Raw genomic sequence first — 16,705 nt, forward strand, 5'->3', positions numbered from 1 at the left:
GTGCTCTCCTCGCTGGCTGCTGGTCTGTAGCCCTGCCCTATCAGCACTGGCCAATGGTTTTCTAGCTACCCAAGCCAACCAGGTGTTGTTAGAAAAGTCAAACCGTTCTTCCCATAGGCTTCCTGCAGTATTCCGTTAGGAACTGGGACTGGCATGAGCTATTTGGCTATCCCTTGACGGTAGTTAATAAGCAGTAGAGGAAAAAGTAAAATCACCTTTTGGTGAGAATACATTTGCTGCAACAGTGGAGGAACCCCTTTGGACCTCTTGTGGAACCCTAGTGTTCTACAGAACCCTGCTTGAAAGACCCTAACAATGAGCAACAGTCCACTCTTGCCAAGTAAATTCTGCTTTAAAAATAATCAGTCAGGAATTGCCTTGGTATTACCCAAACACAATAAATATTATAAGTTATTTCTAAAATCATTAATGCCAATGTTACCACAAAAAAAACGTGAACAATTCTCCTTTGATATGCAGTTGGACAATGAAAATGAAACAATGGAAAGTCTGAGGCTTGGCAGTCATCGCTGCAGTTTTCTTGATGTTATTTTTTCATTCAGTTTAAAAGCAAGAAAATCTTGTATTATATATACAATTCATGCAGAATGCGGTAAGAACCTTGCTTTTTGTATCAGTAATAATAATCTCCTACTCTTGGTAATAAAACGAGTGCTGCTCCGTTCGAATAGAATCTGGTTAAAATTCACACAAAACATTTCAAAGAACAGCTTCAAACATCTTGTTTGCATAGAGAATATATTTAAAAGGATGTTGAAATAGGAAAAAAAAAAGCTTCACAGCAATACAAAATGACTAAGCCCAAGTGGCAACAGGCTTTGAATTTACCGTTATAAAGAATACACTTATCACAGAGGAAACATATTAATCAGAATTCACTTAGAGCTTGTATGAATATAAATCAGTTTGTCTGGAAATCGGCAACATTTAAACCTATGTACTTTTTTCTCTCTTGAACCACTTTACATTGTAATGATTCACTACAGGGGTAGAACTGCAGCACAATGGCTTATAGCATACCGCGTGAAACAATAGCTTTTCTATTGTGCTATTGAATTCACAAATAGAACTGGCATTATTACACCATGTGATGTACCTATAGCTAGTTGCCATTCAATTTAAATAAAGTCAATCATCAAAATATTGTATAATCCTGCTGGTACAAATGGGAGCTGTAGGCTTAAAGGACAACATTAGACAGATCACAAATTTCAGTCATAACACTACAGCCATTTAATGGTGTCTAGTCTTTGCTTTGAATGCTCTGGCCTGCTTAGAGGAAAAATGATAACTACTATGTAAGCTCTTGGTCCTTTAATAGTCAGAAGCATGCCTACAACACTATATTGCCCCTGTGTGATGTGGAGACAACTATCAGTGGCACACAATATAATTCAATCTAGTTTTAAGTGTAAAAGCCCTTTACACACGGGCAAGAATCCCGTCGAATAAAAACCGTTGGTTTTCTTGACGGGATTCCTGGCAAGATTTTCTTGCCAAGCCCTGTGTACAGACGCACATTCAAAAGAACCGTTGTTCTTTTGAATGGCAAGAACGTGGTGACGTCATCGACTACAACGAGCATGCGCTCATCACATTCGATGCCGTTGCCACCATCTTGCTTCACCCTACCTATGCCTTGGAAGCTACCGCGCATGCGTCAAAGTCTCATCGAGCATGCGCAGGTTTCCATGGAGGCAGGTAAATATACACACGCTCCGGTTTCTCTGCAGAAAAACACTGCCCAGAATTAGTGTTGCTCACGAATATTCGTATTGCGAATATTCGGCTCGAATATGGCATATTCGAGTATTCGCGATATATTTCGAATTTCGCAGTGAATATTCGCAATTCCGAATATTCACATTTTTTCAATTTTATTTTTAAAACAGATCACATCCTATCGACGTCTAAAAGCATTGCTGGTATGATTAGAGACCCTGGGCCGAGTAGCTAAGCTGAGGCGATCCTTTTATGTTGCCGAATTGAAAAAAAAAAAATTGCGAATTTTCGCTAATGCGAATGCGAAAATGATTGCGAATTTTCGATAACTGTGGTAGGAGAACTCTGATTGTCTCTGATGCAAAAGGGGGGGGGCTTTGTGTATGTTTCTGTTATGAATATTTGTATGTTTGATATTATTATTTTTTGTAAGAAGGAAAAAATTGCGCATATCTTAAAAAAAGGGGAGAATACAGCAGCAACTCAAAAATGTTATACAACATAAATTAATACAAGACAGAAAATGGATTCGCTCTACAAGAATAAAAAATATGTCTAGTGACAAGACATGTGGGCAAATTATAAAATAAGCAAGCGCAAATAACTTGTGAAATACACAGTGAAACAAATATATAAAGAAATATAGTCCCAATAATAGAAAAATAATCTTTCATAAAAATGTCTTTGATATGTGAAGTGAAAAAAAGTCCAAAGCATGCAGCATGAACGTGTTCAATCTTCAAGGTGTGTCAGATGGATAGAGTAAAGAATCACCACCAATGCAAAACACTTTTTATTTTCTATTGTAAAATATCAAGAATATTCTGAGCCAATCAGAGTGCTCCTTCCGCATTTGCCGAATATTCGCAATTATTTTCTATTGTAAAATATCAAGAATATTCTGAGCCAATCAGAGTGCTCCTTCCGCATTTGCCGAATTTTCGCAATTATTTTGTATTGTAAAATATCAAGAATATTCTGAGCCAATCAGAGTGCTCCTTCCGCATTTGCCGAATATTCGCAATTATTTTGTATTGTAAAATATCAAGAATATTCTGAGCCAATCAGAGTGCTCCTTCCGCATTTGCCGAATATTCGCAATTATTTTGTATTGTAAAATATCACGAATATTCTGAGCCAATCAGAGTGCTCCTACAGCATTTGTCGAAATTGCGCAGTAAATATCGCATTCGCATTTTGCGAAATTTCGAAAAAATATCAAGAATATTCTGAGCCAATCAGAGTGCTCCTACCGCAGTTATCGAAATTTCGCAATTATTTTCGCATTCGCAATAGCGAAAATTCGCAATCATTTCATTTCGATAAAATATCACGAATATTCGAATTTAGCGAATATAATTCGAATATTCGACTATATATTCGAGATATATCGCGAAATCGAATATGGCGTATTCTGCTCAACACTACCCAGAATCCCGACGAGAAAATAGAGAGCAGGTTCTCTATTTTTCTCGTCAAGATTCCTGGCAGTTTTCTCGACGAAAAACCATGCACACAAACGGTTTTCTCGGGAAAAAGCTCTGCCAGCAGTTTTCTTGCCTGTTTCTTGCCGAGAAATCTGGTTGTGTGTACGAGGCTTAAAGCCCCGTATGCACGATCAGAATGTCGTACAAAAAAATACCGTTTTCAAAGCGATTGTATGATAATCTGATCGTTAATACACAGCTCTCGTCCAAAATTTTCAAAAGGGACAAACATGAAAAATGTTCTCGTACAATAAAAGATTGTACGATTTTGGTTTAACCAGCTGCCATCACTATACTGCGGCAGGTCGGCACGTTCCCGCGAGCCCTTTGTAGCTGTATTGACCGCCCTTTAAGCAGGGATAGCAGGCGTGCGCGCGCCCGCTGCACTGCAGGGGAACCGATGGGACGTGTTTGTGTGTGTAAACACACAAATCCCTGTTCTGTGAGGAGAGGAGAGACAGATCGTGTGTTACTACTAGCTAGCTATGACTAAGCACTTTTGAGAGTGTGAAACGCGTCAGTTTTTTAACCTGTACCCTGCTGTGGTTTGTACTTTTGTCATTTTGGACAATAAAGGCGTTTTTATTGGCGTGCGGCTGTCCAGACCTTCCCTCTTTTAATTACTATATGCTTAGCCTGCACCTGCTGCTTCCACCTTGAGGAGAGTACCACTTCCATACATACACCTGGAGCGGTGACCCCTTCCCCTTATATTCCTCAGTCACCTATGTGGGTACCGAACTCATTAGTAGAAATAAAAAAATCTGAAGTGAGATTTATTGTGTAAATATTGTTTCATTTTATATATATATATATATATATATATATATATATATATAATAACAAACCATGGGAACCGCACTCAGATATGCAATGATATATTTTATATATATATATATATATATATATATATATACATACATATATATATATATATATATATATATATATATATATATATACATACATATATATATATATATATATATATATATATATACACATATATATATATATATATATATATATATACACACACACATATATATGATATACAAGTGTATGCCCGCCCAAGCGTATGACTTTCTTTACTTCGCTGCTATGGCCTCTAGCCCCAGATCTTTTGTAGGCTTAACTACACCCCTGTGTAAATGCATGTACAGAAATTTGCATGTGTTTGTATGCGAATGCCAGTCTGCATGATCTCTTATGGTGGTCATACACACTTCTAATTTTATTATGCAATTGATTTGTGATTTGATCAAAATTGTCAAATTAGAAACCTATCTAATAGCCATATCTTTTTTCAACTGATCGATTTAGATGCAGTTTAGATCATAGTTGATCAAATTGAGTCGATCAGTCAGGGCAGACAATTATCAATCATTTTGTATCAATCATTCTGATACTAATGCTGAGTCATAGATTCTATTGAATTTTAATCAATCGGATTATGAGGTTGCATGGTAGAAGCAGCAAAATGAATGATAACTTATGATCATATCACTTTGCTATGTGTGTCATATGTGTTGCTTGTTTTGTTGACTACTGATCGATTATTCCTATTGGGAGAGATGGCTTGGAAAATAAATCAATCATTTATCAAAGCGTGTATGGCCACTATTAGAGTCATTCAATAAGAAAGCAGAAAGCAGTGATGTGAAAAATACAACATCTCGTAGCTTCAAGATTTCATATTTCACTTTTTTACTATATTAAATTGTATCGATTGATTGTACATCATCTCTGCTCTTTGCACTGATTTTTTAAAAGAGCAAGTTTATTTATTCTGATTCAGAAGAGAATCCTATCCTTTGCAGGCATCAGAAGCAATTGATTATTTTATTTTTATTTTTTTAAGTATTAGTAGGCAAACAGATGATTTCACTGGGAAATTGATGAGGAGGTAAAAATGGATATGTAAAGTTAGTTTGCACAAGCAAACACAACAAAGCATATGCCGAGCAGCCAGGTGAGGCTGTTCCTTTTGGTGTGCAGCACAGGAGAATACTTTCATCACATCCACAGAAGAACAAAGCCCTGGGGTTTTCTGTTTGCCGGTTACTAAGCTGCTACTTTTATAAATATTCAGAATACAGTCCAGAGGGCTTGCTTTATCTATTGATTGTTTTATTAAACTGCTTGTGCAAACCTATAATAGAAAGTAAAACAAATGCATGCTGATACATATATATTAAGGTTTGCAGGTTGTTGTTTTATCCTTTTGTTATTAGTACATTCGCGAGATGCTATTGACTTTTAAAACAACATCAACCTTTTTGTCTTTTGTAAGTAAAATAGTGCCATCTACTGGTCAGGGCAGGAACAATTGCAATCTAAAAATGGTATGGGCCAATTTCTAAAGAGAGAAGTCTACAAAGGCCTATTTTTAGTTTTGGAAGGAGTAGAGAAAGTCGATATTTATTAACCCTAACCGAATGACATTTAGTTTGCTGAAGCATTGTGTATTATCAAAAATTTACTTTTTAAAAATAAAATATTTATTTTGACCATTGTTATCCTTTGTTGCATCTCAGTGCTGCTGCCACTCCCTGTCTTTTGCACAGAGTGGCCCCGATCCTCGTCTTCTGGGGTTTCTCGGCGGCTGTCTCGGCTCCTCCCCGCAAGAGCAAACCCCCTTCTGGGAAGCGCTATCCCAAGGGGGTTAGTTTGCGGGAGTGCTCCCGTGTGATACAGTAGCGGCCATAACCGCCAAGTGTATCACTCGGCCCCGCCCCTGGTGCATCATTGATTTGATTGACAGCACTGGGAGCCAATGGCTGCGCTGCTATCAATCTCCAATGAAGAGCCGCCTCAAGCTGGGGGAAAGCATCTTGGGATCGTGCTCATGGAGTTTCGTGGCTCAGGTAAGTAAAGCGGGGGGGGCTGGGGGGCCCGAGAGTTCAAGGTGTTTTTTCACCTTAATGCATAGGATGCATTACGGTAAAAAACACAAAGCTTTACAACCCCTTTAACCACTTCCATACAGGGCATTTTCACCCCCTTCCTCCCCAGACCAATTTTTAGTTTTCTGCACTGTTGCACTTTAAATGACAATTGCGCGGTCATGCAACACTGTACCCAAATGAAATCTTTATGTTTTTCCCCCCACAAATAGAGCTTTCGTTTGGTGGTATTTGATCATCTCGATCATACACATTTTATTTTTTGCGCTATAAACAAAAGAAGAGCAACAATTTTGAAAAAACACCATATTTTTTACTTTTTGATTTAATAAATAAAAAAAATAAAAAAATAATAATAATGTCCTCAGTTTAGACCGATACATATTCTTCTACATATTTTTGGTAAAAAAAAAAATCACAATAATCGTATATTGATTGGTTTGCGCAAAAGTTATAGCGTCTACAAAACAGGGGATAGATTTATGGCATTTTTATTTATTTATTTTTTTTACTAGTAATGGCGGCGATCTGCGATGTTTATTGTGACTGTGACATTGCGGCGGACATATCGGACACTTTTGACACGTTTACACACACAGATCCACACTTGCCGGCAATCGCGGGTGCCCAGCGGAGATCACTGCCGCCGCGCACGTGCACTGGGTCGCGAGCGATGCTGCAGGCGCGTGCCCCCTAGCGGCCGCGATGCAAAGGACGTCATATGACGTCCACTCTGAGGGAGAAACGGGTCCTGCCGACGTCATATTACTATGGCTCGGTAGGGAACTGGTTAATGATGGTGACAACTGTGGGCCATGCCTGTGTGATGTGTGTCGAAATGACTTATATCCCCATCAAAAGCCTTTGTGAGAGGGGGATTACAATGAAGCACAATTTTAAGAAAGGGACAAACCTTGGTCACACTGTAACAGGAAGTGCCTGAACAAGGACCTTCATGGTAGGATCGCTAGATATTATTTTAACGAAAGCTGCACATTTAATAATGTTAAAAAATGACTTTTGGAATTATAATAATATTTTAAAGCTTGTACAGTGGAACCTTGGATTACGAGCATAATCTGTTCCAGGAGAATGGTTGTAATCCAAAGCACTCACATACCAAAGCGAGTTTCTCCATAGAAGTCAATGGAAATTAAGATAATTTGTTCCACATTGACTTCCATTGCATGCAATACCGAATGTGGCCATAGGTTGGGGGGCGCCAGAGAGCATCAGAAATACTGGGGGACAGCTCAGCTGAACTCGGAAACCCTCGGAAAGGCTGGAAAATACTCGGGAACTTATTTCTGAGCGGCCCTGAACTGTTTCAAGTGTCACCGGCATCCCCCACACCTCTGACTAAATGTACTGCTCACACCCCATTAGCTTGAATTCTGTTTGTTTTGCAAGACAACACTCGCAAACCGAGTCAGGATTTTTAAAAAAGTTTCTCGTCTTTCAAAATGCTCATTCACCACTTTACTCATTAACCAAGGTTTCACTGTATAAGACTGTAGTGATTGGGTTTACATATACTTTGAAAGGTAGCTATAAGGGATATAAGTTCACTTCCTTTCCCAGGTGGCACCAACATCCAGGAGAGGACATAAGAGAAAGTCTGCACAGAGTCAAAAACGGGGGGGAAAAAAGAATTCAAAACCAAAAAAGTTTTTTATGTATGCTTCTTTTAGAGAGTTAAAATTCTGCAACCCACTCAAGACAGTTACTTAAGAATGAAGAATGAAGAATGACAAATTTTGAGAAATTGTGCGGTCGGCAGTTTATTAATATATTCTGCCTTCTTTGTAATAGAAATTTAAACATTCAAACATTTTTTATCCCCTTAAGAGTCACCTTTACCTGTCAAACCAGCCGCTAGATACTGGTAGAGGTTGACCTGAAAGGAGGAGGGAGTGCAAAGTGCATCTTTGAAAATCGTTAAAATATTAAGTATTTGAAACAACTCTAAGCAAATTATAAATCCTGATTTAGTCTATATGTATGAAAAAATGTGTTCAACATGTTAACTGTTACATAGAATTTTCTGTTATCCTGGTTTGTACAGTGGAACCTCGGATTACGAGTATAATCCGTTTCAGGAGAATGCTCGTAACCCAAAGCACTCGCATATAAAAGCGAGTTTCCCCATAGAAGTCAATGGAAATTAAAATAATTTGTTCTACATTGACTTCAATGACATGTAATACTGCATGTGGCCAGGTGTGAAGGGTGGCGCCGGAGAGACTCGGAAATACTCAGAAAGGCTCAGGGACAGCTCGGCTGCACTCGGAAAACCTTGGAAAGACTCTGGAACTGAGTATTTTTTTGAGTTTTTACGAACGGCTCCGCCCGGCGCCCATGCACCTCAGGTCAAATGTGGTACTGCACAACGCTGTGGCTTTAATCCTGCCTGTGTAGCAAGACAACATTTGCAAACCGAGTCAGGATTTTCCAAAAAAAAGTGCTTGTATTCCGAAACGCTTGTTAACCGTGTTACTGGCAATCCGAGATTTCACTGTATTATATTGTACTCATTGTCTGCAGTGAAGCTGAGTACCTATAATAACAGAGGACACTGACATGCATTCAGATTCATACACCTGCACCCTGACCCCGATTGTGTTTGTGCAGCCGCTGCCAATCTCTGCCAATCTCTGGCATCTGCCAGCAGCTCTGAACAGAGACCTGGACTAATCGCCTGTCTGAATGAGCCCTAATACATGAGAGACACAAAAGATTTGTTGCATAGGATATTTTATAAGTAAGAAGTCACTATGCTAGAGCTCTTCTTTAGCTTCTCTTCAGCTATTTTACATTTGCAGTAGTATTTTGTATTTCTTCCTAACATCGTGTACCTAACTCCAGAAACCCGCTGCATTTAATTATATTATTACAATGCTTAGTCATATTTCTGTATGTGCTGCTGTTATTAAACTTTACAAATCCGGTAGACGCTATTGATCTGCCATTTATATTTTAGCATTCTGCTACTGTGGAGTTTTAAGCTTCCCCAGCAGGCACAAGGCTGCAATAATACATGTAAATAATGCAATTAATCTCTGTGCATGTAAGCTGTGTTTCTACAGACTCCCTACTTTTGCTGGATCTCTACAGGTTTAAACTAGTTGGTTTTAATTTGTATATGCTGTAGTAAAAGAAAGAGTCTATTGGTAATGAATTAAAATAAAAAATGGGAGCGTATTTGACTTTGGCTATGCTAAATGTGCTGTTCAAAAAGTGACATTACTGTTTTTTTTTATTATAAAAATAAGACCACAGTGAATCTGCATTTATCGTTTCCTTGTAACTATCATAATGTTCTTTCTTTCTATCCCATAGTATGTGGATATGAACATTATGGTTATTATGTTGTTGTTTTTTTAAAAAAAGCTTTTTGTTAGATATAGTGATTAAAGAAGATCTCCAGCCATTTTTCTTTTAGTTTTGGATAGTGCAGAGGTAATTCAAAATTATCTTACATTGCTTTTCTGGTCTGTGTCCCTAAAACCCCTTTCACACTGGAGCATTTTGCAGGCGCTATAGCTTTGAAAATAGCACCTGCAAAGCGCCATAAAACAGCTGCGCCATTCACTCCAGTGTGAAAGCCCTAAGTCCTGCCAGCAGCTTCTTTGGAGTGCATTAGGAGCGGTGAACTCACTGCTCCTAACACACTCCTGCCCATTGAAATCAATGGGCAGCGCCGCCGTACCGCCAGCAAAACTGTGCTGTAGCGGTGCTTTGTGGGCGGTTTTAACCCTTTTTCGCCCGCTAGCAGGGGGTAAAACTGCCCCGCTAGCGGCTGAAAAGCGCTGCAAATCCGACGGTAAAGCGCTGCTAAAAATAGTGGCGTTTTACTGCCGACGACATGGGCAGCAATCAAAACATTGTCCAAGGTTCTACCCCTTCCTCCCTGTACTGTCTGCACCCCATTGAGACACTTCCTACAACTTTATGTCCTGACATGAAGGGAATGGAAATCTCGCCATTAGGAACACAAATGGCAGTAAAAATCTGTCAGGGGCTCTAATGCCGCGTACACACGATCAGTCCATCCGATGAAAACGGTCTGATGGATTTTTCTATCGGTTAACCGATGAAGCTGACTGATGGTCAGTTGTGCCTACACACCATCAGTTAAAAAAACGATCGTGTCAGAACGTGGTGACGTAAAACACAACGATGTCTTGAAAAAAAATTAAAAAAAAGTTAAATGCTTCCAAGCATGTGTCGACTTGATTCTGAGCATGCGTGGATTTTTAACCGATGGACGTGCTTACAAACGATCGTTTTTTTCTATCGGTTAGGTATCCATCAGTTAATTTAACCGATGGATAAATAACCGATGGGGCCTACACACGATCGGTTTGGTCTGATGAAAACGGTCCATCAGACCATTCTCATCGGTTTGACCGATCGTGTGTACGCAGCATTACTGTTTCCTGCTCTTTACAAAATAAAATAATACGTTTTAGCTAAAGTTTAGCCCAAAAAAATACCCTGTCGACTTTAAAATAAATCCAGATTAAAGGTCCATGCAATAGAAAGGCATTTATATTCACTTCTCTGGAATTCTGTGGCTAGTAATATCTGCTTTCCGTTTCAGCGCTGGAAGTTCTATTAGCTGCTTTGGTGTTCTACACTTCTGGAAGTGTCAGGTCCCGCTACATGCTGTGGTTTCATAGACCCCTACATCACTACTGAGTTCTACAGTAATAAGTTTGTGGGGGGGGGGTGGAACCAAAGTACATGGTGGGGGACAAATGTATCCTATGCTCCTGAAAGTATCAGATGTGATAGAGGCTAATGGAGGCTATAGCCTCCATAGAAGCTGTGAAGCCTCGTACACACGACCGAGAAACTCGACTGGCGAAACACATCGTCAAGTTCCTTGCTAGGCTGTCGAGGATCTCAGCGAGCCAAATTTCTCCATTCCCGTCGAGGAAAAAGAAGACATGCTCTCTTTTTGGCTCGAGGGGATCCTCGACAGTTTCCTCATCGAAAAGTGTACACACGACCGGTTTCCTCTGCAAAAAAAAAAAAAAAACAGCAAGTTTCTTGCTGTTTTTTGCCGAGAAACTTGGTCGTGTGTACGAGGCCTGACAGAATGGAAGGTATGAGACGTGGGCCACTGGACGGGTGAGTATAAGTGCTCTTCCATTGCAGGGACCTTTATTCTGAATTTATTTTAAACCTGCCACAATTGCTTCAAGAATATTCACCCTCAGTCTGCAGCAAATGTTATGCCGCTTACACACGATCATTTTTCGGCACAAAAAAAACATTGTTTTTAAAAAATGGCATTTAAAATGATCGTGTGTGGGCTTCACATAATTTTTCAGGTTCTGAAAAATGACAAAAAAAAATTCAAACATGCTGCACTTTTTAACGTCGTTTTAAACTATGTCGTTTTTCGGGTTGTAAAAAATTATCTTGTGTGGGCTAAAACGGCGTTAAAAACCTGCACATGGTCAGAAGCAAGTTATGAGACGGGAGCGCTCGATCTGGTAAAACGACCGTTCATAATGGAGTAAGCACATTCATCACGCTGTAATAGACAAAAAAGTGTGAATCGTCTTTTACTAACACGGAATCAGCTAAAGCAGCCCAAAGGCGAATGGAACTTCCCCTTTATAGTGCCGTTGTACGTGTTGTACGTCACCGCGCTTTGCTAGATCATTTTTTTAAAACGATGGTGTGTGGGCAATGTCGTTTTAATGATGAAGTTGGAAAAACTTCGTTTTTTTCTATATGCTGAAAAACTATTTTTTTTTCATGCTGAAAAATGATCGTGTGTACGCGGCATGAGATCTAGAAAATGTTTACGTTTTCAACAAAATCTTTACAGATTTACAGGACTGACTGGAGACCTTTTTTAATTAATGGAAGAGGAGCGTATATGTGATTTTATTATGTCACCCAAAAACCTCAAATATGCCAATTATTCGTTAAAAAAAAATAACTTTTGTATGCATACTCTGGTATATACAATGTAAAATTATAAAAACTGTGGGGTCAAAAATAATTAGTAAAAAAAATATGTGATATAAAGGTGTATCATCACTTTTAACCATAGAATACTAAAATATTTTATTAATCTCCCCTCACTCCTGGACATCTGAAAACCAGGGAGCCAGGGCCTGTAAATATACCTCATAGAGAGTATAGTCTACACCAGTGTGGACTCCCTTGGCTTCAGCTGTCTCAAATTAGCTGGGAGGTCAATTTATTTTACAGCCAGCTTTAAATGATATTGTAAATAAAGGTATAATGGCCCTTTCATTTACCTTAGAAAGAACCATAAAATTAACAAAATCTTTACAGATTTACAGAACTGACCAGAGACCTTTTCAATTGGAGGTAAAGGAGTATATATGTGATTTTATCATATCACCCAAAAACCTCAAATGTGCCTATTTTTCATTAAAAGATAATCAAACTTGTTTATGCATACTCTGGTGTACATAGTAAAATTATAAAGCCTTGGAGGAGTCAGAAATATTTTGTAAAAATGATGTGACCTAAGGGTACATTGTCCTTCTCACTTTTATCTATAGAATCTTCGAAAATTAAGGTTTTTCTCTCCTTGCTCCTGAACTTCTGAAGGCCAGGGAGCTGGTGCCTGCACATAGACCTCATAAAGGGTATAGCCTACACAAACGTGGACTCCCTTGGTTTCAGTTGTCTCAAATTAGCTGGTGGGGCAATTTATTTTACAGTCAGCTTTAAATGATATTGTAAATTAAAAGGTAAAATGTCCCTTCAGTCTACCTTGAAAAGTACCATTAAATGCATGAAAAATACAGATGACAAACAGCTAACATATTTTCCTTTTTGTTCTGTTTCTAGATCTTGGCAATTATATCAATCCTGTTCATCGTGCTTTCAACCATTGCATTATCATTGAACACTCTGCCTGACTTGCAGGAACCGGATGAGTTTGGACAACTAAATGACAATCCACAGCTTGCACATGTTGAAGCTGTATGCATAGCTTGGTTCACCATGGAATATCTCCTGCGCTTTCTTTCATCCCCAAACAAATGGAAGTTCTTTAAGGGGCCACTAAACATTATAGATTTGTTGGCTATTTTGCCATATTATGTTACAATTTTCCTAACAGAATCCAACAAAAGTGTGCTTCAGTTTCAGAATGTCCGACGTGTGGTTCAGATATTCAGAATCATGAGGATATTACGTATTCTCAAACTCGCCAGACATTCAACAGGTCTTCAGTCCCTGGGATTCACGCTCAGGAGAAGTTATAATGAATTGGGATTACTGATATTATTTTTAGCCATGGGGATAATGATATTCTCTAGCTTGGTATTTTTTGCTGAGAAGGATGAAGATGCTACAAAATTTACAAGTATACCAGCATCGTTTTGGTGGGCAACCATAACAATGACCACCGTGGGCTATGGAGACATCTATCCCAAGACACTACTTGGCAAAATAGTTGGGGGTCTCTGCTGCATTGCTGGAGTTTTAGTGATTGCACTGCCTATTCCAATCATAGTAAACAATTTTTCTGAGTTTTACAAAGAGCAGAAGAGGCAAGAAAAGGCAATTAAGAGGAGAGAAGCTCTTGAAAGAGCGAAAAGGAATGGAAGTATTGTTTCCATGAATCTCAAGGATGCATTTGCTCGCAGCATGGAATTGATCGATATTGTTGTAGATAAGTCTGCAGACGGAACTAATAAAATAGAGAAAGGTAATGATAATCATTTGTCCCCAAGCCGATGGAAATGGGCACGGAGGACAATGTCAGAGACAAGTTCAAATAAATCATTTGACAATAAATATCAGGAGGTCAGTCAACATGACTCTCAGGAACTATTAAACAATTCTTCATCCAGCCCACAGCATCTCAGTGCCCAGAAGCTAGAGGAGCTGTACAATGAGATCACAAAAGCACAGTCACATCCTAGTGTTAATTCTTCATATAATGAGCAGTCTGTCATCCCTCCTGCATATGAGGAGGAAATAGAAATGGAGGACGTGTCGGCAAAGAGGAACCAGCTATCGGTTGCTCCAAAAGAAATCATTACAGATATGAGAAGTGTGTCTAGCATTGACAGTTTTGCCAGTTGTGCAACAGATTTCACAGAAGCTGAACGATCCCCACTTACACCATTTCCTGGCAGTAACCTTGAAATTAGGTTCCCTTCGTACACCGTGGCTGAGGAAGGCAGCCATGAAGTCAAAGTGTCTCAATTTTTGCCACGTTCAAAATACACAGGTTTTGCTCCAAAAGATGTCACATTTGAGTATAAGTTGTCAGAATCTTCTGGAACCCCCAAAATACTTCTACAAGATCAGATCAATAATGAGGTAGAAAGTGATCAAGGTTCCATGAAGGGGAATAATCCCCTAAGATCAAGATCTCTGAGAATAAATTCAAAGCAATCAAAAAGCAGTACTCTCCAAAGTCCAGCAGGTATTACAAGTACCTTACCAACAAACACAATAGAACACCCACTGTACACTCATCTTCAACTAAGCACACTTTTTTTGCAAGACTATTCTTCCTCAGAGGAACCGACCCAGGCAAAAGCTGAATCACCCGGTGGACTTGCAAGACCTCCCATATCACCTTCTCGAAATCCAAAACTTTTTTCACTTTCTTCAAAGAAGAGAAGCAGTTTTACAGAAATAGACACAGAAGATGATGACTTCATGCAGGTATGTGGCTCAAAGCATGATACTCAGGAGGACATCAAAACTAACTGCATTGAGGAGCAGAATGAAGGAACCAGTGTACCCACGGAATCTGATACAGTCTCCCTGCAGAAAAATATCAATCAAAACTGTACTCAGGACATTTACCTGGCAGGAGAGGACACTAAACAGGACAATAATCAGGAGGAAAGCAAAGTAGAAAATCATCTATTTGTCCCAGAAATTCACTCAGAGACTGGAGAAACAGGTTATTGTCAAACACGTGAGACCAGCATGTGACTAGTTGCAAAAGCAATAAAGACTTTTTTTTCTTAAAAGTACTAAGGTTGGTAATGCCTGTGAACGCAAAAGGAAAAGCCTCAAAGACAACCATAAACTATTCATTTTGCATGGCATGAAGAACTGCTTAGTTAAATAGTTCAGGAACTACCTTTTGTAACAAAATATATAATGACTCAGCAGCAGTGTGTAATAATGAAAGCACTTCTTAAGAGCCAGTGTATTGCAAAGCCTGACATTCTTGATCCTTTAATCCACGACTGTAGATGTGTTTTGGAGCGTTTAAAGGCAATGTAGCGTTTGCAAAGGAAAGGATTAAGTGTCAATGCATGCATTAAGAAAAAAGGCAGGTGGAAATGAGGTGCTGTAAGCTTTAAGGAAGCCTATATGTGTATATATATGTTAGCTAGAAGACGGAATATAGATAAACAAGGTATATACATGGAACCCATCAATTGGGACACAGGTACTTCCTTCACAGTATATTGCTTTGAGGACTTGTACAGACTTACATTATGTTGCAGACCTGCAACCTTACTTTTAGCTGGTCCGGAGGTGCAAAGGTTGGCATTACAACACATTGGATAATTACGTGTGTTGCAAGGCTCGCCAACACTGGAATTGTTATGCAACTGAAGTAAAATGTTTTCTGTTGAGAGGTCTTTGTTGGTTTCAATTAAGAGAATATTTTTTATTTTTTTGTGCTATAATTCACTGCAGATTTTTGCTGTGCATACAAGATTGTTTTTTGCATTTCTTATTAAAAAATAATAAAGTAAAAAAAAAAAAAAAAAACAGGCAAGGTTTAACAACCACAAATACTAGTGTGAAGACTGATGTTTAATGTGTTAACTTGCCAAAAACGTTGTCAATGATAATGTCCCACTGTTGATTGCCCAAAAGTACACTAATTGATCGCCACGTAAATAGTGCCAATTGCCATGAGTTTTCAATCTACATGATTAATGTCCTACTGTGTATTTTTTTCCAGTCAATATTTCTTCTTTACGATCATGGATAAGTGACTAATCAGGTTCAACATTTCCACACAGATTTCATTACCGATAAAGACCACTTATGTCTGGCACATTCCAACAACCTATTGCATCTTAACATTGCATTGCATCAAAGACAGAAGTTCAATATGGTATAGCTAGTAATCAAAAAATAGTTTGCTCTAAGCATTCAGATTTTTTTTACTTTAGGTTTATTTGATTAGGAGACCTAAGCAGTGTTGAATTACTTAATGACATAATTGGAATGCAAAGGGACCACTCGGAATATCATCTTATATTATAAATTAATTAATATTATCATTGTAAAGGGAACTTTAAGCACAAAATATTTTAATATACCTTAGGCTATACAAGAACTCCAGTCTGATTAAAAAGCAGAATGTAGTTTTAAAATGTGGAATTGCTAAACTCACCAAATACAATGAAAAATGTTTGTCTACTTTTTGCCGTTTCATACCTTAGCATAAATTCATTAAAATTCATGATTTCTTTTTAATGTTTTGGGGCATATTTCTAAAGCAGTTGATGTGGCATTCACCAAATATTCACTGCAGGTGAATCTTCCCAGTACACATGTTTTCAATTACAGGGAATG

The 16,705-nt window shown here is 38.6% G+C and overlaps 1 protein-coding gene across 1 annotated transcript in view; it reads left to right on the forward strand.

Moving 5' to 3' along the window:
* Positions 1–16,484, forward strand: part of KCNB2 (potassium voltage-gated channel subfamily B member 2) — a 391,356-nt gene extending 374,872 nt beyond the window's left edge. The window contains exon 3 of the mRNA XM_040354409.1: positions 12,983–16,484. Within this exon, the coding sequence (XP_040210343.1) occupies positions 12,983–15,094 (2,112 nt within the window). The 3' untranslated portion in view covers positions 15,095–16,484. The remainder of the gene's footprint in view (positions 1–12,982) is intronic.
* The last annotated feature ends 221 nt before the right edge of the window (positions 16,485–16,705 follow it).

The sequence above is a fragment of the Rana temporaria genome, chromosome 5, assembly GCF_905171775.1.
Source record: "Rana temporaria chromosome 5, aRanTem1.1, whole genome shotgun sequence".
In the NCBI taxonomy this organism is placed as follows: Eukaryota; Metazoa; Chordata; class Amphibia; order Anura; family Ranidae; genus Rana; species Rana temporaria.